This window comes from Telopea speciosissima, chromosome 3, assembly GCF_018873765.1.
Source record: "Telopea speciosissima isolate NSW1024214 ecotype Mountain lineage chromosome 3, Tspe_v1, whole genome shotgun sequence".
Classification (NCBI taxonomy): Eukaryota; Viridiplantae; Streptophyta; class Magnoliopsida; order Proteales; family Proteaceae; genus Telopea; species Telopea speciosissima.
Genome location: NC_057918.1, coordinates 26,601,581 through 26,626,501, shown reverse-complemented (window position 1 = coordinate 26,626,501; position 24,921 = coordinate 26,601,581). Strand labels below are relative to the sequence as shown.

General features: G+C 36.8%; 2 protein-coding genes across 5 annotated transcripts; both read left to right on the top strand.

The window, feature by feature from the left end:
• Window positions 1–4,544: 4,544 nt before the first annotated feature.
• Window positions 4,545–8,258, top strand: LOC122653831. Its single transcript, XM_043847779.1, has 3 exons — window positions 4,545–4,645; window positions 4,759–4,923; window positions 7,679–8,258. Exons 1-3 carry the CDS (start codon window positions 4,591–4,593, stop codon window positions 8,002–8,004), a joined length of 546 nt encoding a protein of 181 aa, XP_043703714.1. The 5' UTR covers window positions 4,545–4,590; the 3' UTR covers window positions 8,005–8,258.
• Window positions 8,259–9,448: 1,190 nt separating this feature from the next.
• On the top strand, window positions 9,449–21,722 carry LOC122655717. 4 transcript variants are annotated; one of them, XM_043850011.1, is made up of 12 exons: window positions 9,449–9,584; window positions 9,688–9,750; window positions 9,850–9,901; window positions 9,991–10,064; window positions 10,220–10,353; window positions 10,805–10,940; window positions 11,139–11,291; window positions 11,400–11,722; window positions 11,831–12,616; window positions 18,262–18,384; window positions 21,354–21,421; window positions 21,661–21,722. In XM_043850011.1, exons 1-12 carry the CDS (start codon window positions 9,560–9,562, stop codon window positions 21,662–21,664), a joined length of 1,941 nt encoding a protein of 646 aa, XP_043705946.1. In that variant the 5' UTR covers window positions 9,449–9,559; the 3' UTR covers window positions 21,665–21,722. The 4 variants fall into 4 exon arrangements, with proteins under 4 accessions (XP_043705946.1, XP_043705945.1, XP_043705944.1 ...); XM_043850010.1 differs by lacking the exon at window positions 21,661–21,722 and having other exon boundaries at window positions 10,223–10,353; window positions 21,354–21,654; XM_043850009.1 differs by lacking the exon at window positions 21,661–21,722 and having other exon boundaries at window positions 21,354–21,654.
• The last annotated feature ends 3,199 nt before the right edge of the window (window positions 21,723–24,921 follow it).

Below are 24,921 nucleotides of genomic sequence, written 5' to 3'. Positions count from 1 at the left end.
AGTTTACCAAAAGGCTTTGGGCTGCTTGAGAACTTGGGTTTAGGTCTGATCTCCTTGAGGGCAATTCTATTCTTCAAAAAAAAAAAAAAAAAATTTTAATCTATGTCGTTAATTATTTTTGAACTGCATAGTTTTTCAATTATGGCTATCACTTTCTATTTTATTTGGAATTATCAGAATCGTTTGATATTCCGAAACAAGAAACCTAATCCGGCCTATTTCTATTCTACAAAATGCTTCTAAATGGATTTTTGACCTTCATTTGTCTCCCTTCTCATTTCAATTCGTGAAGTACGTATGCATCTAGTCCCAAGCTCTCCATTGAAGTTCTGGACACTCTCGACATACCATCCATGATTCCATGAATTCTCTACTGGTTATTTCCGTTGGTAGCTTTGATGATTCGAGTAAGAAGGCTGGTTGGGCCTCTATGATTGTGTATAAAAACAAGTTTACATTTTAGGAATTGTTTAATTATGGTCTAATAGGAGATGAGGTCGAAGCAAGTCCTAGAGAATTACTTCAAGGGATCGAGGCGAGTGGGAAAATGGGATTTAACTCAGTAGAAGCATGGACTGCCTCAGAGAAGCTGTTGCAGTTATATACCAAGGAGAAAAATGTTACATGGAATAGGGAATATTTCAAACTCCTATTTGATGTTCATTTAGGGTTGCACTATATTGGAGAATTTTACTTTGAGGCATTGTAATAATTCTATTAGGGGGTGGTAGGGGAATTTTTTTTTTCTCGGGTTCGCTGCCTGGTACTTTTGTCCGGTTCCTCTGATAGGGGGGCGGAAATGACGACTTAACCTCACTCGGGCAGGGGGTTAGTCGTTATTTCCACCCCCCTATGAGAGGAACCGAACAACTGTGGAACCTGAGAGGATAATGATCCGTGGTAGAGACCATTGCTAGGAAGCATGGGTTAAGGGGTGGAGGTATGAGGTTTGCATGAATGTACAGGACTCTATAGAAAAGAGTAGAGGTTTTGTATATGGTCTATTTATGAAGTTTTACTTGAACATCATTAAAAATCTGCAATGTGACAAAATGGTCCAATACGATCTGAAACGGCCGATCTATATCAGTATTAGTATCAGCATCAGTATCAGTATCGGACTATCGGTATCAGCCGAGGCCCCTGACTGATACAGCCATTCTCTCAGTTTGCCTGTCTGCGACTAAATTCGAACTAGATTTGGTTTATTCAAAATTTAACTAATACTAGGCCCAGTTCTGGCCCATCTTCAATTAAAGTTACCAGTAAAACATTGGAGTGTTTCAAAGGAACTTTACATTATAGAAGCAGCATAAAAGCAGAGGCAAGAGGGCTTCTACAATTTGTTCGTTCTTAGGGTTGGCAGAATGTACAAGTCTGTAATGCTTCGCATGACTTACAAGATGCCACAAAGGAACCTTTTGATCCTCATTTTTTTTGGAATTTCTTTCATATTTTCAAAAAACTTAATTCCCTAGCTCACTTATTTATTTTTTGTAATATTATTGATCCTAATAGGATCATTGACTTATTCGATACTCTCGCGCGACTAAAGCAACCTCTCTACATCATAGGATCACCACTGCTTGATCTGTAACAAACTTATTATCTATTATTTAGTGTTAGATTTTTTTTTTCTATAAAAAAAAAAACCCTTAATTTCTTCTTTCTTTATCTCTTCTTTCCATTCCCCCCCCCCCCTTCCCTCCAATTTTCTTCTTCGTCTAACTTTTTCATGTTCTTTACAGATTGAACTATTAATCTGACTGACTCTTACTATCTTGCAAGGTTAAAATATTAAACACAGGAGCTTATTTGTTTACTTACCCTTTAGGTTGTGAAAGCAATCCTTTTCAGATATCAGAAGGATTTTCACAATTAAAAATAGATTAATTGACCCATTTTAATAACACATTGTAGGTTCCATATTCACATAATGTTTGGCACGAATGGCCCATTTATTGAATATATTCTATGGACAGCTGGATATCAAGTGTTGTGACAGTTCTAAATCCTCTAATCACAATTATAGCTTAGTAGTTTTTCTAGAAAATTAACATTCACGTTCCTGTGTCTGGGCGCAGAGGCAGTATATCACACGTGCCCAGGTAGTGTTCTTTTTCCCCAAATGAAATTAATCGTTTTAAACAAATCTATCCATAGAGTAATCCAATTAATCTGAAAATTAACATTCGACGTTGACAAACATGCCAACTAAATTTAAGTACTAACCAAAATTCATACCGATACTTGTAAAATATGCCCTTACACAATTTTTCTTGGGCGATTTTTTTAGTCTGGTACGTCGAAAGATGAAAATCTGACGACTGAAATTTTGTATACAAAAAAAACTAGGGTGCTTTATTCATATGTCAAGTTTTTGTCAAAATAAAGCTTTGGAAATCGAATAAAAAAATAATATTTTTCTAAAAAAGAAAGAAACGAATGATGATAAATACAAGAAAGTCCACCTATACAGGAACGAATCTAGACTTTCAAGGTCCTTATTTTCGTAAAAAAAAAAAAACAAGGGTCCTTTATTCACATGTCAAGTTTTTGTCAAAATAAAGAAATGAATGACGATAAATACAAGAAATAAATAAATGACAATAAATACAAAAAAGTCCACCAACAAGGTCGGGTTAGGCCAAGCTTTTTAAAATGCCACCCCAACCTTGAGAGTCCCCTTAGTTAGGAAAAGGCCTGGCCCAACCTTGACTTAGGGCCTGGAAAATCCAATCCCGACCTGTCCTCAAGGTCGGGCCAGGTTGACCCTAATTGGCCATTATCATGGAGTGGGGGAAGGGAAAGATGCATGGACTAGATTGAGTTGAGTTGGGTCGGAAAGAAAATTATCAATATTACATAAAATAACACTATAATAAAATATTTTATTATTTATTATATTCATATATAAGATATATTATATCACAAAATGTGTGTGACATTTAAAGTTTATAATATATATAATATCTTAATTTATATTTTATAGTATAACTTAAAATTGGGCCTGACCGGGATCAGCCCAAGGGCTCAACCCTGACCTGACCCGACACTGACTCAGGGCTAAAAATTTCTAACTTTGAGCCATCCTCAGGGCCAAGTACAGCCTAGGCCCTGTTTGGGCTCAGGGCGGGTTTGGGCTGAGAGGGCCAAACTTGCACCAGTGATTCAAGAAATAGATGAGGGAGATTAGTATAGTAGGTGTTTGAAATAAATAAATGATGGGGCAATTACTATCACTACCCTACACTTAGCCTATATTAATTAAAACTACCCTACCTTAAACTTCTTTTCTGAAACTACCCCTGCTTTTAAACTTTTACATCTCCTTCTACCCTCATGTTTTTAAATACGCAGATTGCCCTTTCTTTTCACCTAGTAACTTGTTAATCTATTTAACCTACCATTCATCATCTACTCCTTACTATTTTTATCCTTAAAATAGTTAAAAATGAAGCACCCACCCACTTCTTCTCTCCCCTTTTTAACTCCATTCAGTTTTTTTTTTTTTTCTTCCATTTTTCTATTGAATTAATTTTCTATTCAACATTTCATCCTCATTGTTCTTCAAACAGATCATGGTTCTAAGTGTCGGTATCGTGTCGCCCGATACAGGCGATGTACCGATTTTGTTAGTCATCGATACCGATACCATGCTGATACCATATCGGTAGCACGGTACTAACAAGGGGTAAAATGGTCAGAGAACTCTTTTTTAAGGAAATTCAAGGGTAATTTTGACCCGATACAACCGATCCAGGCCGATACCATATCGATTTTGTAGGTTACCAATACCCGTTCCGATACCGTGCACTAAAACCATAGAACAGATCGACTCTCATCAAAAATAGTAAAATGTAAATTGAATAAAAAGAGGAAGAGAGAGAAGAAATGGGGTGTTTTGAAGAGAGTCCATCTGTTCCATGGTTTTAGTGCACGGTATTGGAACGGGTATCGGTAACCTGCAAAATCGATTCAGTATCGGCTTGGATCAGCTGTATCAAGCAAAATTACCCCTGAATCTCCTTTAAAATGAGTTTTTTTAACCATTTTACCCCCTTTTCGTACTGTGCTACCGATACGGTATTGATACGATATCGGTGACTAGCAAAACTAGTACGTATCGCCCGATACGGGTGATACGATACCAATACTTAGAACCATGATCTGTTCGAAGAAGAACGATGAGAATGAAATGTTGAATAAAAAATTAATTAAATAGAAAAATTGAAGGAAAAAAAAAATCGAATGGAGTAAAAAACAAGAGAGAGAATAAGCGGGTGGGTGCTTTCATTTTTTATTATTTTAATGATAAAAATAGTAAAAAATAGAAGATGCATAGTAGGTTAAATAGATCAGTAGATTACTAGGTGCAAAGGAAAGGCAATCTGAGTATTTAAAAACATGAGGATAGAAGGAGATGTAAAAGTTTAAAAGCAGGATAGTTTTAGAAAAAAAGTTTAAGGTAGAATAATTTTAGTAAATATAGGCAAGTTTATTTACAAGTAAATGTAGAGAGTCGAGTACAGAAGAAAGAAGACGGGAAAGAAGTAAAGAAGTCCTGAAGCAGAAGAAGAGAAGAGAACCATGAGTGATGGCGGTCCAGATGGTCCAAAACTTTACACCACCAAACCTAAAAAAGGTTTTTGTAATCTGAATCTGATCCTCCAACTTCTGGTTATGCTCTCTCTCTCTAATCTCTTCTGTTGGGTTATTGATTAGTGGAGTTTTTATTTTGCTAATTATTGTTCGCAGCACACCTGAAACAATTCAAGGCCAAAGAATTCTCATCTCCTCCATCCATGGAGACTCCTATTGCTGCTGCTGCTCCTCCTCCTCCTCAGCCTCCGAAGGAATCTTTTGCCAGACGCTACAAGTTCTTGTGGCCACTTCTCCTAACTGTGAATCTTGCTGTGGGAGGTCAGTCAGTTGACTCAGTTCGTCCCCCCCCCCCCCCCCAATCTCATTGCTCTCTGAGCTTTTATAGTTTGAATGAATGACCCGCAATGAACCTAGCGAAACCCTAAGTTCCCTGTCTCGTTTTGAAGCGCTATTATTGGATTTTGCTCCATAACTGTTTGATGAATTGAAATAAATTTGTTTCCAAAAAAAAAAAAAAAAAACATTTGACTGGGGTTGGTCGGGACCTGGATTGAAATCTCAAGTCCTGCAATTTTGAACTTTTCACATCACATAGCCGGCCATAATCAGGGGGTTGGTGTCGAAAACTAAAGTATTGTGCCCTTTTTTTCCATTTATTTGAGTGTAATTCTAAAAGTGTACACAAAATGGGATGGGGACTGGCTTCGTTTTTGGTGAATTTTGTATAGCTCAAGCATGGTCATCTGTACTTTTTAAAGTGTTCACAAAATGGGGTGGTGACTAGTAGTAGTTCATGGTATGGCTTCTTTTTTGCTGAATTTTGTATAGCTCAAGCATGGTCAATCTTCTTTACAATAAGACCAGTTTATTTGGGTTATCATCATGCCATCTCAATGGAACTCTATTATTTATGAAAAAGGTAGAAATAAGGTTTTATTTGGGCTTATTTATCCATATTATGTTCATGGATGGAAATGATCTCATTTTCCCCGCCCCACTAATATTCTTCGGAAACCCAAAATCTAACATGTCCATTGGCTGTGTGCCAACTACCCAATAATTGTTTTATCTTACCCCCTTGAATTCATTGAAATTATCTTTAATCAGGTCTACTTATAGTTGGAGCCTTGGTTGGTAAGGTCAGGCTTTTTTTCTCCCCATGTTTTTCTTCAGTCAAAAGGAGAGGGTTATGTAATTGGGGACAGAGTTTCATCTAAATTACATTATGATACTTGATTTAATTCTTGTGCAACAGAGTTTCAGCCTTAGTCCCGCTTATTTTTCCCATTCTGAATTAAAACTGTTAATTTTTTTTAGAATGAAACGGTGGATTTGGATTATGTAGATTTCCAAAACAATATTAATGTGAGACTCTAACTCGGCAATCATAAACGAGAAGTGAGATTGTGGTGTTTTCGGAAGTTCACTTTTATTTCCTTTTTAGGTGGCATGACCAATAACTAACTACGGGGATTAAGTAAATCTTTTCAAAATTAAAACTAATGAATGCAAAACAAATTTGAAACCTACGTGTGTTGTAATTTCTGTTCTTATCTAGTGGATCTAAGAAATTATCCCTTTAATATATTTAGTTCATTTATCTTATCCTTGATGAAGATAGGTACTGGTCCTTAATTACAGCGAGTAGTCTGAAGACTTGATTCACATGGTTTGCCTCATTTTTCGAATCGAGAATAAGTCCAAGAGAGTTAACGCAGGTGTTGTGCATCTGGCAACAGTGCTTCCTACTGATCTATCCCTACCCCCCTCTCCCCCAAGAAAAAAAAAAACTGAGACTAATCTATCATTCATTCACAAAATCTGAATGGTGCTACTATCACAAATCTGGTCATATTAGCTTCCCTGATTCCAGTTGTGCTTACAGTAGAGAAATGTAGTTGTTAACATTTGAGCTCATTGGCATATGCATAGTGCATGTACAACTGGAGGTCATAGAGATGGAAATACTTTCAAATTGAAGTCTGGTGAAGTTAGTTAGAACTCTTCATATCCTGGTGTCACTGTTGTGTTATTTTTATCAAGTCTATGCTATAAAGCCCACCAGAATGTGAGACATTATATGCGTCATTGCCCAACTTGTATTAGTAATGGCAAGGAGAGTTCCTCCTCAACCTCATGGTCTAATTTACTGTCATGACTCATGACTAGCCATTAGAGGCAACGGCTCTATTTTACTATTAATGGCTATATTTGGCCGGTCGACCATATAGGCATCTAGTTGACATCCTGCAGCTCAAAATCCAGACCTTGCTCTCAGGAAGATTTTCCTGTCCAAACAAGTGCTGTCCAGTTTACCAATTTGTAAGCCGGTCGTCTGTCCAACATATAGAACGTTCGGATGATCATCCATCTGGATCAGACTGTTTAGGCTAATCAGGCCAGGCTTTGCCAGTCGACCATATCTTGAAGCTATTCATGATAGTGAATTCATCTAAGTTGCTGATGTTATTGGTCACAAAGAAATTATAAAGATCGACTATACTGTTTAGGTTGATGAATCAAGAGCTGTACTACAATGAAGACGATTTGGTATAAGGAGTCTCAGAAGAAAATTCAATATCCACTTGTCTTATTTGTGATTTCTGGGTTTCATAAAGTTGTGGTTGGTTTTGGCCATAAACACCAATCAGACCTGCAGGTTCTGTTTCGGTGTGGATTGGCATTATTTATTAGCAGTAGTGTTGGCCACCGACGCTAATCTAGAGCATAGATTCATTAAACTAGTATCGGCCAATAATGCTAATCTAGAGCTCCTCTGTGCTCTGAGTGGATTGAAATAGCCATCAACATTAATTGGAAATTTTCTTGAACAAGGTCTTTGTCTTGGGGGTTTTGTTTTTTCGTACTCTCATAATTTGATACATCGTCTCTAGGATACTGATATCCCCCTTTTCAATCCCAATCGCATTAATGCCTGCTTTACTATTTTTGCTATGTCATTTTCCTGTTTATATGTTTTTGAAGATTTCAACTCTGGAGTTTGAATGTATTGAATGGATCTTTGGTTCTTAATGCACCTATGTATTTACTGAGATACATGTGAATTTTGTAGCTTATCTGTTTATGAGGACCAAAAAGAAGGATATAGTAATAGAAGATGGCGAAACTACAGTTGATGTTCCCTCTACTCCAACTGCAACTACGACTACAACTACAACTACTACAGTTACCGAAAAATCAGCACCCACCACATCGATCATAGTGCCACCAAAGGTGCTCCCACCTATCCTAGAGAACCAGCAGCGTGAACTTTTCAAGTGGATATTAGAAGAGAAAAGGAAAACCAAGCCTAAGGATCCAGAAGAGAAGAAACGTATTGATGAACAGAAGGCCATTCTTAAACAGTTTATTCGATCAAAATCTATCCCAAGTCTCTAAGTCTGAAACCTCTATTTTTGTTTGACAAATTTTGTGGATTTCTTAGTTTTGATTTCTTTATCTATTGTTTGTTATGGCCCCCTTTTTATGATCAAGTTTGTGATTTGAGTGAAATCCGGTAGAAACCTTTTGTTGCAGTTGAAATTTTGTAAATCTGTGTTTTTGCAATTGAGAAAGCATTGCAAGAACCATGGAGCCATGGTATAAGGCCTGCAATGTGAAATCTAAGATACTCTTAAACAGAGTTTATTCAAGATTGAAAGTCATTTGATCATTGACTTAAAAGTAACATGCATTCCAGCCAATACACAGTATGGTACTCATTGGGCTTATTGGTGATGCTTTCCTTGTCTAGCAGTAGATCATTACAATGGAGGAAATGGTGTAATCTGGTGTAATCAGTGAGAATTTGCTCCATTACTGAACGCTTAGGCCAATCTGCCCTGCTAAAGAATGGGTTTGGGGCCAATCTTAAGTCTCAGTGAAAGCCCAAGCATTTGAATCTGACCCCATTCGGCCATTCCCCATAGGCTCTTTCCATAAAGCCTAAAGTGTCACCCAGATTTCACCAAAAAATTGTCCTTCAAAAAGGCAAATCCATGTATGTACAGATTCTAAGGTTAGGTCAGAATATGGCCAATTTTGATCAGTTGTTAACTGATTCAGGACCTGATTCGGATCCTGATTCCGGGTTTTTTTTTTATTTTTATAACTCTGTCTGGGTTTCAAGTTTCAACAGGTACATGAGTACTGTGATCAAGGTTCGAGGAAGCAGAATCGGTAATGTAATTAGCCCGTCAGCCAAGAATCGACCAAAACCAATCAGAATTGGACTTGAACCCTAGAAATTGCCTGATTTTTTGTATTGGGCAAAATCGATAATTCCTCAAACAATGACCATGATAATGAAACAAGGAGGCTGAGTCACGGAACTTGAAGATTTTCCAGAATCCCTCTCCCCTCTCTGAATGCTTTTGTTTTACTACAGTGCCTACTTGAAGGAAAAAGACAATTTGCTTGTCCTTAGGAGAGAGAGAGAGAGAATGTTGAAACTATTGTTTAATGCCATGGAACAGGATCACTGTTAAATTATTGTGGTTGGGGAGTGCTTATGGACCAAATTTGAATGTTGAATTGAAAGAGAAAAGGAGGTCTGGAGGTATAATTGGGTAAGAAATCAAAATTAATTAATGGATGAAAGGGAACTCTCCACTCCCCAGGGGTCTCTGACTCAGACACCTCACAGCCATGGCAGAACCGAGAGGGCCCAAAAGCCAAAGCCAAGCAGAGGTCCACAATCCACAGCAGACGAGAGATTTGCTTGGTCCAAATCGGTCCAATTAAAGTACATCCAAAATAAAAGAACGAGGCAAAGGTTTGGCTAAGGCCATATCATATCAATTTTGTTATCATCACTCATCAGTTGCTACAGTATTGCCGGAATACCCTCTTTGGTTCTCTAGCCGTTGATCTTCCTTCGACCACCGTGAGACTACAAGTCCAGCAACTACTGCTGATTGGTGCAACGGTGTATTAGAGAATTCCCACTTCCCAGATGCCAGGAACAATTCAAGTTTCCGGTAATGCACTCCTTGTCCCCACACAAAAGTTGCTTTGGAGTTAAAATCATTCATTGCATTGGACTAATCAGCAATCTCTTGTGATTCTCTCAATTGATTCCAGTTCTGGACGTGGACCTTCCATCTTCATACTCATCCTCTTTTTCATCGTCAATATCTGTAAAGGGTCTGTGTCCTCTTTCTCTCTCTCTTAGTTTTCTGAATGTGGAAGTTTGCATATAAGTACAACTATTTTGATGTTTGTATTATTGGGATATTGGATCAGTTTCCATGGGCAAGAGGGAATATCAAACAATGGGCAAGGGAGACTTCTCTTTGTAAGCACAGCTCTCTTCCCTCCCCTGTCAATTTCTTTTTGGTTCTTAAGAACAGTTAACTCAAGGTAAACTGCACAAATCTAATGCAGTCCATTGACGGCTTTACGTGACAACTTGGTTCTGACTCTCCTGGATGGCAATGGGAATGAGCTATCGCGGACAGGTGCCATGAATCTGTTCTGTAAAAAATTAATTGTTTGTCTAGTTCTGTTGGTTTTAAATTTCATTTCTACTCTGTATATATTGATGGTTATTTTATTCTTCCTTTTGGGTTCTTTCTAATATTTTCTGGGAGAGTGCTGATTAGTCTAGTTTTAGCAGGTGTAGAGACGATGTCCATTGTTGAAAAGGAAATCTGGGATGATCTCTTTCCTCTTGAAGGAGGAGGGCAGCTGCACATGAAACTGCAATTCATCCTCAGTGATGAAGAGCGCAAGCGGATTCGAGAAATGGTAAATCTTTTTATATGATATAGGCCATCTTTTTTATTACAAATGTTATTGATTACATAACTGATCTACATTATTAGCCTGCCTCATCGGGTCTTTTACTAGATCAGGAAGCCTGAGCAATCCCATGTTATAGTTAAGTTGCTTCATCCAGGACACTGTAAAACAACTTCATTTTAGACAGTTCCAAAAGAGAGAGTCAAGTGACCAGGATCCAATACTCTGTTATTTTTTGCTCATACATGAAATGTCTCATTGCAAGGGGGAGGGGAGGGGGGATTCATAATAGAACTTGTATAGTTGGTTCAAATAACCAGCTATTAGTCTCATGTTTTTTCAGTTTTAAGTGGCAAGATGTTCACCAAAGTATTTTACTTAGCTCTTCTTTTCTGTTTTTTTTTTTTTTTGGTTATTTTCAGTACTATTAACTTTTTAAGGTTTCTATTTTTTGTAGAGAGAATCTGCATTGAAGAAGAAACATGAGGAGCTCAGCAGCAGTCATAGACAGTTGGACACTCCTGCTGCTCCGGATCCTACTGTTGGTGTTAATATTGCATCACCGTCATTGTCCCTCAAACATGAGGTTGCAGGTTTAATCCCAGCTTGTCATAGTTTATGATAAAGAAAAATGAACTTGCTGAAAGTGAACATACCAAGAAGGGGAAATTTAAAAAGAAATAAAATTAAAATAAACTTTAGTTTAATTTTTAATATAAATATTTTTTTTACTTCTATTGAAAAGTCATTTTCTTGATGATTAAATCCTGCATTTTCTCAATATTCTCAAGAAAAACCTGCTCAAGACAAAGCTTTAAGCATTGGAATGCGATACATTCAAGGTGTTTCAATATCCAATCCAGTTAGTCACAGCAACAATCCAGAGTCTTGTCCTGTAAACAAAGATGGAACCCCACTTGATCAACTGGAGAAAACAGCCCCAGTTAAGGATTCTTCTCACTACCTGTTGCATTCTGTTTTCCCATCGATGGGGAATGAATGAACTGGTTTAGTTTAACTGACATCCCCTTCATCTGTTGTGGATCCTACAGACGGCAGTGAAGCAAATCCATCAGAGGCTCCACTGTCGCAAGATCTTAATGTCCTTGATCCAACCAAAGCTTATCTTATGAATTTTGATGGAAAGATTGAGATAAATTTACCTCCTGCAGATGTTCCTGTGAAGCCAATTGCTTCACTGGAAGTGATAGATTCTCAATTAGGTTGCTCAGAATCATCTGATACGAAAACTAAGCATTCCGCTCCTGCTGTAATGAGAAAAGATCAAACTCATACCCCTAAGGAGACCACATTGGAGAGAACTCCTAGCAGTGTAAGGAATCTGATAAGTGCCTTTGAAAGTAGTCTAGCTCAGGTACTTCTGTCTCAGTGCTTTGTGTACTACGTTTTTTTATTTTTGTAACATAAGTAAATGTTTTCATATATTTTCTTGGTTGAAATTCACAAAATTGGTTGAAAGCAGGAAGTGGGAGCTGATGGTAATGCACCAACAACAACGTCCCAATCAAGAAAGACTGGTCTAAAATATCCTTTGAGAGGTCCTTTTGAGGAAGAAACTATTAGAGAGAAAACTAAGTCAATGAAACAGATATCATCTAAGCATTTGAATTCTTTATCTAGTGCAAGATTCGGGGAAGTGAGGCAACAAAGTCCAAATCATACGACAAAACATGGGGATCAAGTTGGATTGGATGCACAGACTGTACATGGACCATCTGGGAAGCTCTTACCACACAGCCCTGGGCAGTTGGTGGTGGTGAGTTCAAATAACACCTCAACCTACCAAACAAACTCAAGTGGAATAACTAAGTTCAGAGGAGTGGATAAATTAGAATATAGACGTGAAGAGAGTGAGTCTCCAGAAGACTTCAGTGGACCATCTATAACAGAAATTGCTACAGTTTCAGGAAGGACGCTTGATGGGCCTTTGGCTACAAACAAACCTTGTGCTTTATGCACAGACCAACAAGATTCTTCTCTTGGTTTTGTGTTAAAGGACAATGGATGCAGAAATTGCAGAGAAAATTCAGATAAGATAAATATCTTTGGAGCTTCAAACATATGGAACAAATCAGTAGCACATTCTGAAGTTGAAAGACCAGGAAGCTGGATATTACCAGATGGGTCCAGACGTTTGTGTATAACAGCAGGGAGTAAACAAGTGATGGAACTCATGGGAAACTGGGGTGTATGCAGAGAAACCCATCAAAGAGAGATGAGTCTGTTTAAGATGGATGCATTTGATGAGGTGCTTTATCTTCCCCTAATGCTATTGCATTTATTTAGCTTGTTTAGATTGATCCTTTTTAGAAGCTTGCTTTTCAATGTGACAGTAGGAAAATCTCCCCCACAAATAAGTAAAATGTATATATACAAAGAGGTCAAATAAAGTGTGATCCTTCAATTTTTTTCTTAGGGAAAAAAAACTTTATAACAGTACCTATGTGATCATTCACATTATGGACTTAAAATACCTTGGATCCACTGAGCAGCCAGAAGAGACACATGCATTGTGGAATTACAACCTAAGTGACTATGTTGATCTCATATGCATAATCTGGTTTAGTGACTTTGGGAGAAGTGGTTAGGAAAGACATGCATAGTTTAGGTCTTGTTTCAAGCATGATCTTGAATAGAGCTGATTGGAGGGCAAAGATCCATGTTGCTGATCCCATTTAGTTAGAACAATGCTGTGATGTGTCATTATTGCTGTTATGTTCTTTTCTTTTTTACGTTATCAATCTTTTATCGGTGCAAGGTTCTGTTTAGCCGACCCCATTTAGTTGGGATAAGGCTGAGTTGTTGTTGTTGCAACTCACGAAGTTAATTTTTATACAGACGATATCCATTCAATGATTCTATTTTAGTTCAGCTCTGAAGGAGGACCTTTGGATTTTATTGTCTCTGAAGATAAAAACACCCTTCCATGACATGTTGTCTTTACAGAGAGCTTCAAGGTCCATGATATCAAGCCCATATGGCAAACTAATAGACTCACCGTGATTTGTAAAAAGTTTAAAATTTCTAGTAGAGACAAATGTGTTACTAGTCCTTGTGGTTCCTTCAGGAGGGGTACATTGAGCTGGAACCTCTTTTCATTAGTTATGGATCAATATCTATACAATGAAGTTTCATGGGGTATATTTTCTGTTGATGATACAGCTTTTCTGGATGTGACTAGAGAGGTAGTATATGCCAAGTTAGATCCATGGAGGTTTGTGTAGCTCAATGAAAGAAGTGTCGAGGAGCTTCTGGTGTGTTGTGTGGTCAACATGTTCATTAAAAACCAAAGGATAAATTCTATAAGATGGCAATGATGCCAGAATTGTTTTAGGGAGCTAAATGTTGGGGAACAAAAGACAAGATATACATAAAATGACTGTATTTAAGATGATGAATAGCAAGATTAGGAAAACCGAGTTAGAAATAAATACATTTGAGAGGACTTAGGAATATCAAAGATCAATGAATGCAAAAGGAAACTTGTGTTGAAAATTGTAGGTATATAAAGGATAAGGGGACGGCTGAAAGTGGTCTAGGTTGTAAGTGGTGAAAAGAGACATGTGTTCTTATGGCTCCATAGAAAATATGGCCTTAAAAAAAAAGTGGAAGGTCAGAATAAGATTCTCATAGCTGACCACAAGTAGTTGTGGATTAGTGAATTTGAGTCTTCTGGACAGAACAGAGAAGTTTCAGCATTATTGTCTGATGGGTGCATCTGTCATGGTGTCTGACATGGCCTAATTTCAGAAAATAGACTATCTTTGTCACATAAGGGTAGAAAATTTATGATTAGTGTCAAAGAAAAAAACCAGTGCCCTGTTTAGATAGTTTTCATTAATCATCTGCACTGTGTTTTCATTTCCTTAGGTTTAACTTCTCTGTATTCTTGTACCATATACGGTTGTCAACTTTCTAAACATGAGAGTTGTAGAATATTCTCTCAGAGATTTATCTTTTCTACTTTGAGGAACTTTAATGTCCTCATTTGATCTTTTAATATTTCATTCATTTTCCACCTGTTATTCAAAACTTGATCCCTCATGTTTTACTTTATTAGGATCACACATATTCTCCTGCTCCTGTTTGTTCTGTGTTCATCCAAAATCTATTAGTAGGTTATGTGACATAAGTTTTTTGTAATTATCAAATCATGACCCTTTTTATTTGATTGGTTTTTTGTCGATTGCTCAATCTCCAGAGAGACACCTCCAGTTCACCCACTAGCTCCAATTCAGTGTGTCTCATCCTCTAATAAATCCCATGGATAGCCACCCTGAGACACAGATGGCGAATTTTGGAACCTTTTTAACTGCCAGTTCCAGCTCTACCTACCGTACTAAGAAATGGCAAACTCTGCCCACGGATGTGAGTCACACATCCCGTCTCTAGAAAGTTAACAATAATATTGTAGTCTCTAGTCCATCTAAAATAAAATTCAACTCAACTCAACTCAGCCTTATCCCAACTAAATGGAGTCAGCTACATGGATCCTTACCCTCAAATCCACTCTATTCAACGCCATACTTGTAAGTTGTAACAAGGCCTAATCTATGCATGTCTGTCTTGGCTACTTCTCCCAGAGTCATTTTAGGTCTACCCCTGGCTCTTCTAGCTCCTTCAATCTGAATCAAATCACAACTCCATACTGGAGCATCTAGAGGCCTCCGTTGCACATGGCATGCCACCTCAAACAACTTTCTCACAGCTTGTCATGTATCAAAGTTATTCCTAAATCAGCTCTAATTTGCTCATTCCTTTATCCTTCCTAGTTCTACCATACAACCATCTCAATTTCCTCATCTCAGCTACACTGAGTTTATCTATATGATGTTTCTTAACTGCCCAACATTCAGCACAATGCATCATAGCTGGTCGTATGACTGTCCTATAAAATTTCCTTTAAGTTTTAATGGAATTCGTTGATCACGTAACACTCTGGACACACCTCTCCACTTCATCCATCCTATTTTAATTTTCTGTGTAACATCATCCTCTATTTCTTCTCCTTTATTTATGATTGAGCTCAGATACCTAAAATAATCAATTTGCGGAATCTCCCTCTCATCAATTTTCACCACCTCATTATCTACCATATTTTTACTAAAAGTTACACACCATATACTCTGTTTTTATTCTACTTATCTTAAAACCTTTTGATTCCAAGGTTGATCTCCATAATTCCAACCTGGTGTTAATCCCTGCTTTTGTGTCATCCACCAAAACAATCTCATCAGCAAAAAGCATACACGAAAAGATCTGATCTTGAATGTCTCTAATTAATTCATCTATGATAAGCACAAACAAATTAGGGCTTAAAGCTGATCCTTGATGTAAGCAGTTGTAATTGGGAATTCACTACCCTCTCCCCCCACAGTTCTGCCATCTCTTCTAAAATTATACTCAATATATTCTTTTTTTTTTAATCAGCAATGGAAGTACTGTGCTAAACTGCTATTAGTTATTTCAAGGATTTAAATCTAAGGATCGCAGACTGGATAGGACATGACCAATCCTGATCTGGATTGACTGATCTGGCCTGATAATGGCCAGTCTTTGATGGAATACTGGTGGTATTGGCCAACGACTAGATCAGCTATATCAGTGCTGGTCAATCCACCAAATCTGATCCTGAGACTTAAATCTTTTTATGCTGCCTCCCCGACACTTGCATGGTCACAAGCTTACAAAAGGAACTGAATCTCGACCCTCAAAATCTATACAAAGAAGAGTAATAAACTCTCCCTTCCCACAACATTTGATTCCAGTCGGACACAAGGCACCTTTCTGAAACCGTGAAAATTCTCTTACCCAGAAAACATAATCCTGAAAAATTATTGCAGGTTCAAGTCCATTCAACCAAATACTATCCACTGTCTAAGCTTATATTCTTAGTCTGTTTAATTTAGAACATTTATATTTTTAAAGCACTTCTCTTAGTTATAGCTTTTCATAAGCCCCTGGCTAGTCACTTATATTGAAGATCATAGAAACCATACACTATGGGAACTCTTGTATGGGCCCAAGTTATTTGGTTGATGACTACACATAAAGGTTTGATGCCGCTCCCAAGTGTAAATCTAGTGTAACTAGAAAGTCGCTTGTCTCCTAGCCAGTTACTCTCATGGCAGCCTTCAGTCCCTTGTAAATGTCCTTAATCAAGTCAATATCATATCTACTTGAGACTCCTTAAGGATCCACTTGAGGCTCCCTTTTTCCCAGATATTTCAAAACCATCTCTCTGTAAGAACTTTTATTATGTGCTTTCTTTGGGAACAGTAAATACCATGTGAAGGTAAATTTTGCTCTTCGTATCGAGTTCCTTTGTCAATTGTCTAAGTAAGAAGATGCTGTTGATGCCTGATGGTTGGCCCTCTGGCATAAAGCCAAACACATTTTCTGGTGCTGTACAAAACTTTTCATCCTTCATTTAACAAGATGTTGCGGAATAAAAAATAACATGTCCCATGAATGAGCAAAATTGAAATTAGATATTTAAGATGGATGACTGGCTAGAAATAGCAAGGAAAAAGTAGAAACAGATGAATCCTGGGTAACTTAAGAGTGTCCTCAATTGGTGGCAAAATGGTGGTCAACTGAAATGATTTGTTTGTATGCAATGGAGACCAGTAACTGCATAGATAGAAGGACATGGGTTGAGGTGGTGACAAGATTCACATTCAATGATTATTGCTTTAATAAAATATCTAACACTACCCATTTATCCACCATACATTGGCCAGTCCAAATATTTTGCACTAACTTTCATTGGTGTAATGATTAATTGATTGACTAAAGCATCAGGAAAATGAAAAAAGTTATATCGGAGCAATTTTTCTCTTACCAATGTTTCTTGATTTGCAAATAAACTGGCTTGTTCAAGTTTTTCATCAATGCTACAGTTGATGTAAGTAACAGAAAAAGGAAAAAGAATGAGGTGCCCATACATCAAATTACATAGGTTGTATACTTGTATACCTGTAATTATAATGTAAGAAGCCGTAGCAAGTGGCCAGAACACAATAGACATAACACATTCATACAGAAGAGGGGGGATGGGGGGAGGGGAGCAAACAAACTATAGCATTATAACTTTTAAAACTTTCATATCACTGTTAATATAAGAAATAACAACTCCTGTGGTCTGAGGGATTCTACAATTCTTGAACCGGATCTTGGATTGGAACAAGGGATACAATCCAAGAATAAGTCGTAGGATTTTCTGTCAGCAAATGATTGTATGTTATGGTTTGGGTCCAAAAGCACTCGATCCTTTATTGAAGATTGTGAATCACGCGTTTCAAACAACACTAAAAAAGTGGTATTTTGCTACTAGAATTCTTGTATTCAATTGTATGGATAAGGATAGGAGAATCAGAATCTGCAGGATGTCATGGAGTCCAACTTCACAAAGTGAATAGACATGTGCCTTGAGTTGTACATAAGTTTTTTTTGTTTTTTTTTTTTAACTCTAATAAAGGAAACTGAGACTATAATAGAAGAGGGTGTAATAAATGTAATAGCCTATAGGATAGGGCATAATAAACGTAAGTGCATCTTTATTAACAAGGATTTTTTTTGGAAAAAGAAACTTGAAACCATAATTTATGGTGATGCTAATTTATGCCATTCGAAAAGGGATTTTAAAAGTTTTGCACCTGAATATGTGGAGTATTTAAATCCTAGACAGATGCTTGACTAGAAAGAACCCATGCAAAAAATGGGATTTTGCTACAAGCTAAAAAATTTTAAGTTCTGTTACTGTTCTTGCTATAAGGATTGTAGGATTGGTTCCTGTTTAGTTGAGATGAATGTGTGTCAAGCAGTCTTTTATCGTTTCTCTTCCCAACTGTTATTTTAACCATTATGCTTTTATAATGTTGGAATTTTCAGCATAACATCCATGATGATAGTGATATTTGGGTAAATAAAGATGACATGACTTCTCAATGTTCAAGAACACTGAATCCTGAAGGTTCTGGAGATGTTACAATTTCTGGAGGACTGATTGGACAGGTCTCTTCCTGTCTCTATTGCATACTAGTAGACATTTCATTCTGTAATGACTTTTAGATGATATACATAAAATATGCACACCAAACAAAATTTACAAAATTGTTCCTTTTCATCCTGTTTCACATTTTGCATTTTAATTCTTGTTACTAGCCCCAAATCGACCAAGCGTCCTAGAAAGGGGAGGGCGTTGGAACTTTTATCTGTAGACACCTCATTGTCACCCTTGAGGTTTACACGGTGATGATGATTGAATGCTCTTGGATATTATGTGGAGTCTATTTATGGCTTTGGAAGTCTTGTGTCCCAGCTAATGTTTTGAACCATCTCAAAATGGCCGAGAGAGATAGCTCTGTAAAATGACTGCAATACCCCAGGGAAGATTGACTGGATCAAATTTGGGTCAAACGACTTTAAAATTAGTCCAAACTTTGTGATTGGGTATTTTTTATCATTAAAGACCTTGTATTAAACATTGTTTGAAAAACAGTTCATTTGCCTATTTATTTTATAAAGTTTTATTTTTAGTCTCATGAGATCCACTTTCAAATGGATTTTTTCCAAAATATTTTTTGGTTAAGTGGTTCTTTACTTTCTTACCATTGGATAGTACTCGACAAGGTTGCTCCATTGTGACCAAGTGATCACAAGTTCGAGTCTGGACACAGCCTCTCTGTGAAAGCAGGGGTGAGGCTGCGCACATTATGACCCTCCCCATACCCTGCAGTTGTGGGAGCCTCGTGCACTGGGTATGCCCTTTTTGGATAGTACTCGAAATAATATTTCTAACGCAATTTGAATCACTCAATATAGACCTATGGTTTGAAAGTTATGAACTTTTAAAGATTTTATTGGTAAAAAGTTATCAATTTAGACTTCGAGTCTAGACTCTAGAACACTATTTTGGACTCTTAGGAAGGATTTGGATGAGGTCTAACGTGATTCAAGTTGGCCAAACCTCTCACAGATTGGATTGAAAACCTCATGGCCTATTTTGAACCATTGATCTTGTCTTGTCCATATCTCACCCAATATCCAGTGGATTTGGATGAAATTGGTGTCAAAACATCAGTATGAGAATAAGCTACCTCCTCAGCTACAAATAAGGCCTTTGTCCATGTCCTATGACATCCAAAAATACAGTGGAAAAGACCCTATCTGCAGAAAGATGGTTTTCATTGTTCATTGCAGTAACTTTTCGACATTCTAACCTGAGCTATGCATGCCTTCAGGCACTTCAATTTAGTTCTTGTCCCCCTCTGTGAGTCCACTTTCATCTTTTTTTGTTTCATTCAATTTGGTTTAGTATTTCTCAAGTTATCCCTTTTTATGCGAAGGTATATCGTTATTGCCCCAAAACTGGGCAGCAGCAATATGCCACTAATTCCTAGTTTTAATTCTGTTTTCTCATGGGGCTTTTCATGGGTTTAGTTAGTTTATACCTTAATATTTATTTAGTAATTTTCTCAAATTCTTACCTCTATCTATATTTATTTTGGATTTTGCTTGTTATGTTTTGCAGCTTTCCAGATTTACTGTTTTGCATTGCATGCGTTGTTTTATGTAGATTTTTTCATTTTTTTTAATCCCAAATCAATAGAATGAGATCATTTCTGTGTTCACAACATAATAAATAAGTATTACATGTTTTTTATATTTTTTAGATTTTATTTTCCATTTATTCGTATTGTTTTATGCATATATGTATGCATTCTAAGAAATTTAGATTGTTTTTATGCACGCATTTCCAAATAATTTTAATTTTATTTTCTGTGATGATTTATCTATTTTATATTATTAATCGTGTTAGGATAATTTATTTTTCATTATTTACTTTTCTCTTAATTATCTTTTGTATGATGGATTAGGTTTTGCATTTAGAGATATTCTATGGTTTTTCACTCTCTTTTTAATCCAAATTTTTTCATCGTTTATGTTTACTTTATCTTTCCATAGAATGGCGTTTCTGTAATTAATATAGCATATACATGTTCAGGGTTTTCTTTTGGATGATAATAGTAGTTTAGATCTCTTATGTATATTATTCTATGTCTACTAACTTGGTTTTTAGCGCATGAATAAAGGTATGTCTTTTCTCGTTTCTCCATCATTTCCAATTCTTTTAACTATCATATCTTTGTGATTTTATTTTTATATTATGTGGATCATGATGTGATCCATGTGTTTAGGTTAGAATGTTTATTATTTTATAAAAATACCAAATAAATAAGAAAATGCCTAATACCTTCCTTGGTCCGCAACTTGACACATACTCATTCTATTGGTTGAACCATGTCCCCATTGGAGTCATATTCATGGGTCCTAGACCCTAATCTAGGTGATGACTCTCAGTAAATTCCTTCTCTCCTAAGAGGAGGATACAAAATTCCCACAGGACAATGAAAGATTCTTGTTCGTACAATATCTTGTGTATATGCATGATGCTATTTTACTGAAGGGCAGCTATGCAACACCAAGGCGTTTGGGCCTCCTTAGGCAAGTTGTCAACCAGGTGGTTTCGAGTTGTTCATAGGCACCCAAAATTCAGCAAGAATCTTTTAAATTTTTTGCTAATAAAGTTAAATGGGTGATTGATTAAATCAATACTTGGGTGATAGATTTATTGATTATAGCAACTAGTTGAATCTGCAACAACTAATCTGCTGCCTAGACATTGGAACCAATGTTCTACTTGTTATCTATTTATTAACTATTGTTGATCCTGGTTTGATTTCAGTTTATTTTTAGCTTCCTTTATCCCTAGACCTTTAAAACAGCCTTGAATATCATCTGGCTCTTAGTCCATCATATGCCTGACTGTGTATAACTCCAGTAGAAAGACATTGTGAAGAATACTTGACTTCTAGTCCAAGTTCAAATCCCTGCTTGCTGATATCAGCAAATAAATAACATTTTTCCTGTTCTTCATCAGTAAATTAAAGTATGAAGCAGTATCTATTTCTGTTATACAGGTAGTAAAGGTTGCAATAATGGTGGCATTTGGAACACTTGTCCTGGTTACCAGACAAAGAAAAAGCAGGTCTCTTTAGTCTTTATAGAACTCTCATGCCTCATTCATTTTTGTGTATATTTATCTTCTGGTCCTTAAGCATGATGACATAGGAATGATGTAAGTATGCTGGATGTCACTGTCAAGAGGCTCCAGCTTCAGGCACTGCATTAGAAACAAAGAAAGGGTTGGGCACTTATTTGTGTGGTGCCAAACCTGATGCTGTTCTGTATTTGGGGTTTAACTCATTTATTTACTGTTCTTGGCAGATAATGTGGGTGATAACAGGTCTGTCATCTTGAAGAGCGCAATGATGGGGTTACATATCCAAACATTATTTATTTATTTTTTTTGCATATTTCAATCTCTCTCTCCTCCCCCCCTCCTTCCAAAAAAAAATCTGAAGATTGTCAATGCAGTTGAATCTCCATGACCACTGAGACCTGGTTTTTGGGATCTGTGTACTGATATCTAATTTTCCATTTCTTTTGGGGATTTATGGTCCTGATGTAAAATTTTCTTAGCTGTTTATTGGAGATTTGTGGTTCAATAACAATTTTGAGATAGTGATACAATATCAAAATGTTTCAGGACTCCAGTGATGGTGTGCTTGCAATTTAATTTGCACCATAATTCTCTTACCTGTATAAAATATGAAATTGTTATTCTTCAAGTGGATGAGAGAACCAAAGATTTGACTGTAGTCATTGTAATTCAACTAAGTACTGGGTTGGGAGTTGGGACCATTATTTATTTATGTCATGGTTTCCCAGGCCAACAGCTTGAATTCTTGCAGAATATAATGTCACTGGAGTTCTGGCATTTTTGTCTTCTTCAGAATACAATGTAGTTCTTTGAGAGTCTGTAATAAACTGTTATTTATTGTGTGTTGGTATTTGGAATAAATTTTTCTATGTTCAGAAATTACTTTATATTTCACAATCTCTACAATCACATGAAGAGAAAGATTGGTTTTCAATGATAACAAAAGCTTCACTATCACCAAACAAAAGTTTGCACAGGCAAGAAGTTAGATTCATCTTATAATGAATGGTTTCATGAGATGGATTGATAGAGATGGAGAACTCAAACTCAACCAAAGTAGCAAAAACTCCTTTTATTTTCTAATCCCTTCTCTCTCACTTTTGTAGCATGCAGATTTAGAGTTGTGGGGATGAGAGTGGCCCAGTGATTCATTGCAATCTGGGTTCCTTTATTTTGTTTCAGTTAGGATAGGAGGAACACTACATGGCACCACTTAATTAACTTGGACCACATTCTATAAAAAAAAATCATTCTGTCTCAATCGTGTCATATTTAGTGCCACTTGTGGGGGTTTTTTTTTTTTTTTTTTTTCTCATGTTCTTGAGGGTGGGGGAGTAGGGGCACCATTTCAAAAATTGGAATCGGGTTGATCGAATTGTTATGACTGAACCTGATTCTGGCCGATTTTTTCATCCAAAACCCTAGAATTGTTGAGTTTTCAGATTTGAGGGCAAATTCTAGGGTTTTTGGGACCAATAATTAGCAAAGACCAATTCAATCCCCGATTTATTGTTTTGAATCCTAGGGTAAAGGTAACAATTTCCAGCTCAAATTTGTCAGAAAGATTGAATCCAACCGATTCAGTCCAAATTCCAAACCAAACCCTTATCACCGGATCAACTGAAATTGGAAACCAAACTGAACCTGAAAAATCGATTAAAAAAAAAACAAAAATATTATTTTCAGTATTTTTCAATGTATAGATATGAAAAACAAAAATCGAATCAGACCTAGCCGAAATTTAAACCAAACTTTCGTTTAGTGGTTTGCGTGATTTGGTTTCAGTTTGAACCATTATTAGTCCATCGAACAGATTGATACCCCTAGGGCAGGCTTGGTTGAATTGAACTTTGGTTTTGTATTTAGGAATTTAAAATGTAAGAAACTAGTATATTCTTGTTACCAAACTCATAGGTTTTCATGGCAGTCCCCCCCCCCCCCCCCCCAAAACCCTAAAAAAAATGAGAGAATTCATAGGTTCACATGCAAATTCCATGAAGGATGTGGACACCATGGATTGCGTAATGAAAGCTCCCACACTGTCCATAATACAACTTCTGGTTATAATTTTGCCAAGTATCCAAAGTATTCTATTAAGATACTAAAGCAAGGATATAGCAGTATTAAGCTAATTATTTACTAACAACAGAAGCATAAGTACTAAGAGAGGACAGAGAACAACTTGGTGGGTTTTAAGAGATTTGATTAGAAGATGCTTTAAGAAGTAATTGTAAATAAAAATATCCTAATATTAGGTAGTTTAAAAGTAAGAGCTAAAAGGAAAGTGGGATACAGACTTTAGAATTGAAAAAGGCAAAACCAATTTGTGAGATTTGATTTGACTGAAAATGTGGGCTCTAGAGAATTAATTATATTATACTTGCACAAATGTTTGTATATTATGTCCAGCCCTCTAATTGGTGTATATTGTTAACCTATCGAAAGGTGACAGCATACCCAACCTTCTTCCAATATAAAAAAACCTAGGTAGTTTAGAACAAAGAGAAAAAGAAAGAAAAAAGCATGGAATAGTGAATTAAAATTGTGAGGTTTGAATAATAAGGATGCCACTCAAAGGGGGGGGGGGGATAGAGAGAGAGATGGGTTTTATTTTGTGTTTAAAAATTAAAATATATAATTAAGAGTACTTTGGGTAAAAGAGAAGAACCCACATGTGGTATCACATAAAAAATTGAGAAGAAAGGATAGGAATGAAAGTAACATGAGAGGTTGGCTAGTGTGTGTGGATTGGAAGAAGATCTTGGAGAGAGAGAGAGAGAGAGTTGTGCCAAATTATATGATGGAGAGTGTGTTGGAGTTATTGAATCTCACATGTAAGCACGAGGCCACCAGTTGCTCTGCAAGGGACGCTCGAACTACTGTGCCACAAGATGATCATGGCCGTGGGGACATCTCTCTCTCTCTCTTTCTCAAAGAGAAATGATACCACCATTTTACATGGAAAAGCTTTCTTGGTCGTGTGGGTGTACTTTGTTTGTTGTAATGTTAATATTTATTTCATGTGTTTTTTCTTTCAGGCTCTTCATCGAGCACTGGGCCTTCCTTGTCAACACATATCCCCAAACATACCCTCTACTGTTCATCCCAAAGCCAGCATTATTATGTCAAGTTTCATCACCACCAATACTACTGGTCTGACCAGCCGGCCGGCCGGCAAACTGGTTGATCTAAGTATCCGATTTAAAAGGGGAATTTTGAAAAATATTAAAACTAAAGAGGTATTTGTGAACCCATAGAAGAAGGGAATTATTCTGTTTCGGCGCCTATGATTACGGGCAACAGGAAAATTCCTGCTACCTGATTCAGAGGAAATTTTTTTCCTGCAATAGTAGCTGGTTCGGTCCAATTTGGACCTGGTCCAACCAGCACTAGGTGAAGCCCACCAGCCTAAAGGAGCTGTTGGATCCGGTCCAGTTATTACCATGAAACTTTCAAAACACTTTCCGGTAGACAAAGGTCTTAGG

Coding starts and splice junctions, on each gene's coding strand:
- LOC122655717 (XM_043850009.1), top strand. CDS start 9,560: ATGCCAGGAACAATTCAAGTTTCCG. Junction 9,585..9,687: donor AGGAACAATTCAAGTTTCCG/GTAATGCACTCC, acceptor AATTGATTCCAG/TTCTGGACGTGGACCTTCCA. Junction 10,354..10,804: donor GCAAGCGGATTCGAGAAATG/GTAAATCTTTTT, acceptor TATTTTTTGTAG/AGAGAATCTGCATTGAAGAA.
- LOC122653831 (XM_043847779.1), top strand. CDS start 4,591: ATGAGTGATGGCGGTCCAGATGGTCCAAAACTTTACACCACCAAACCT. Junction 4,646..4,758: donor CACCACCAAACCTAAAAAAG/GTTTTTGTAATC, acceptor TATTGTTCGCAG/CACACCTGAAACAATTCAAG. Junction 4,924..7,678: donor TGTGAATCTTGCTGTGGGAG/GTCAGTCAGTTG, acceptor TGAATTTTGTAG/CTTATCTGTTTATGAGGACC.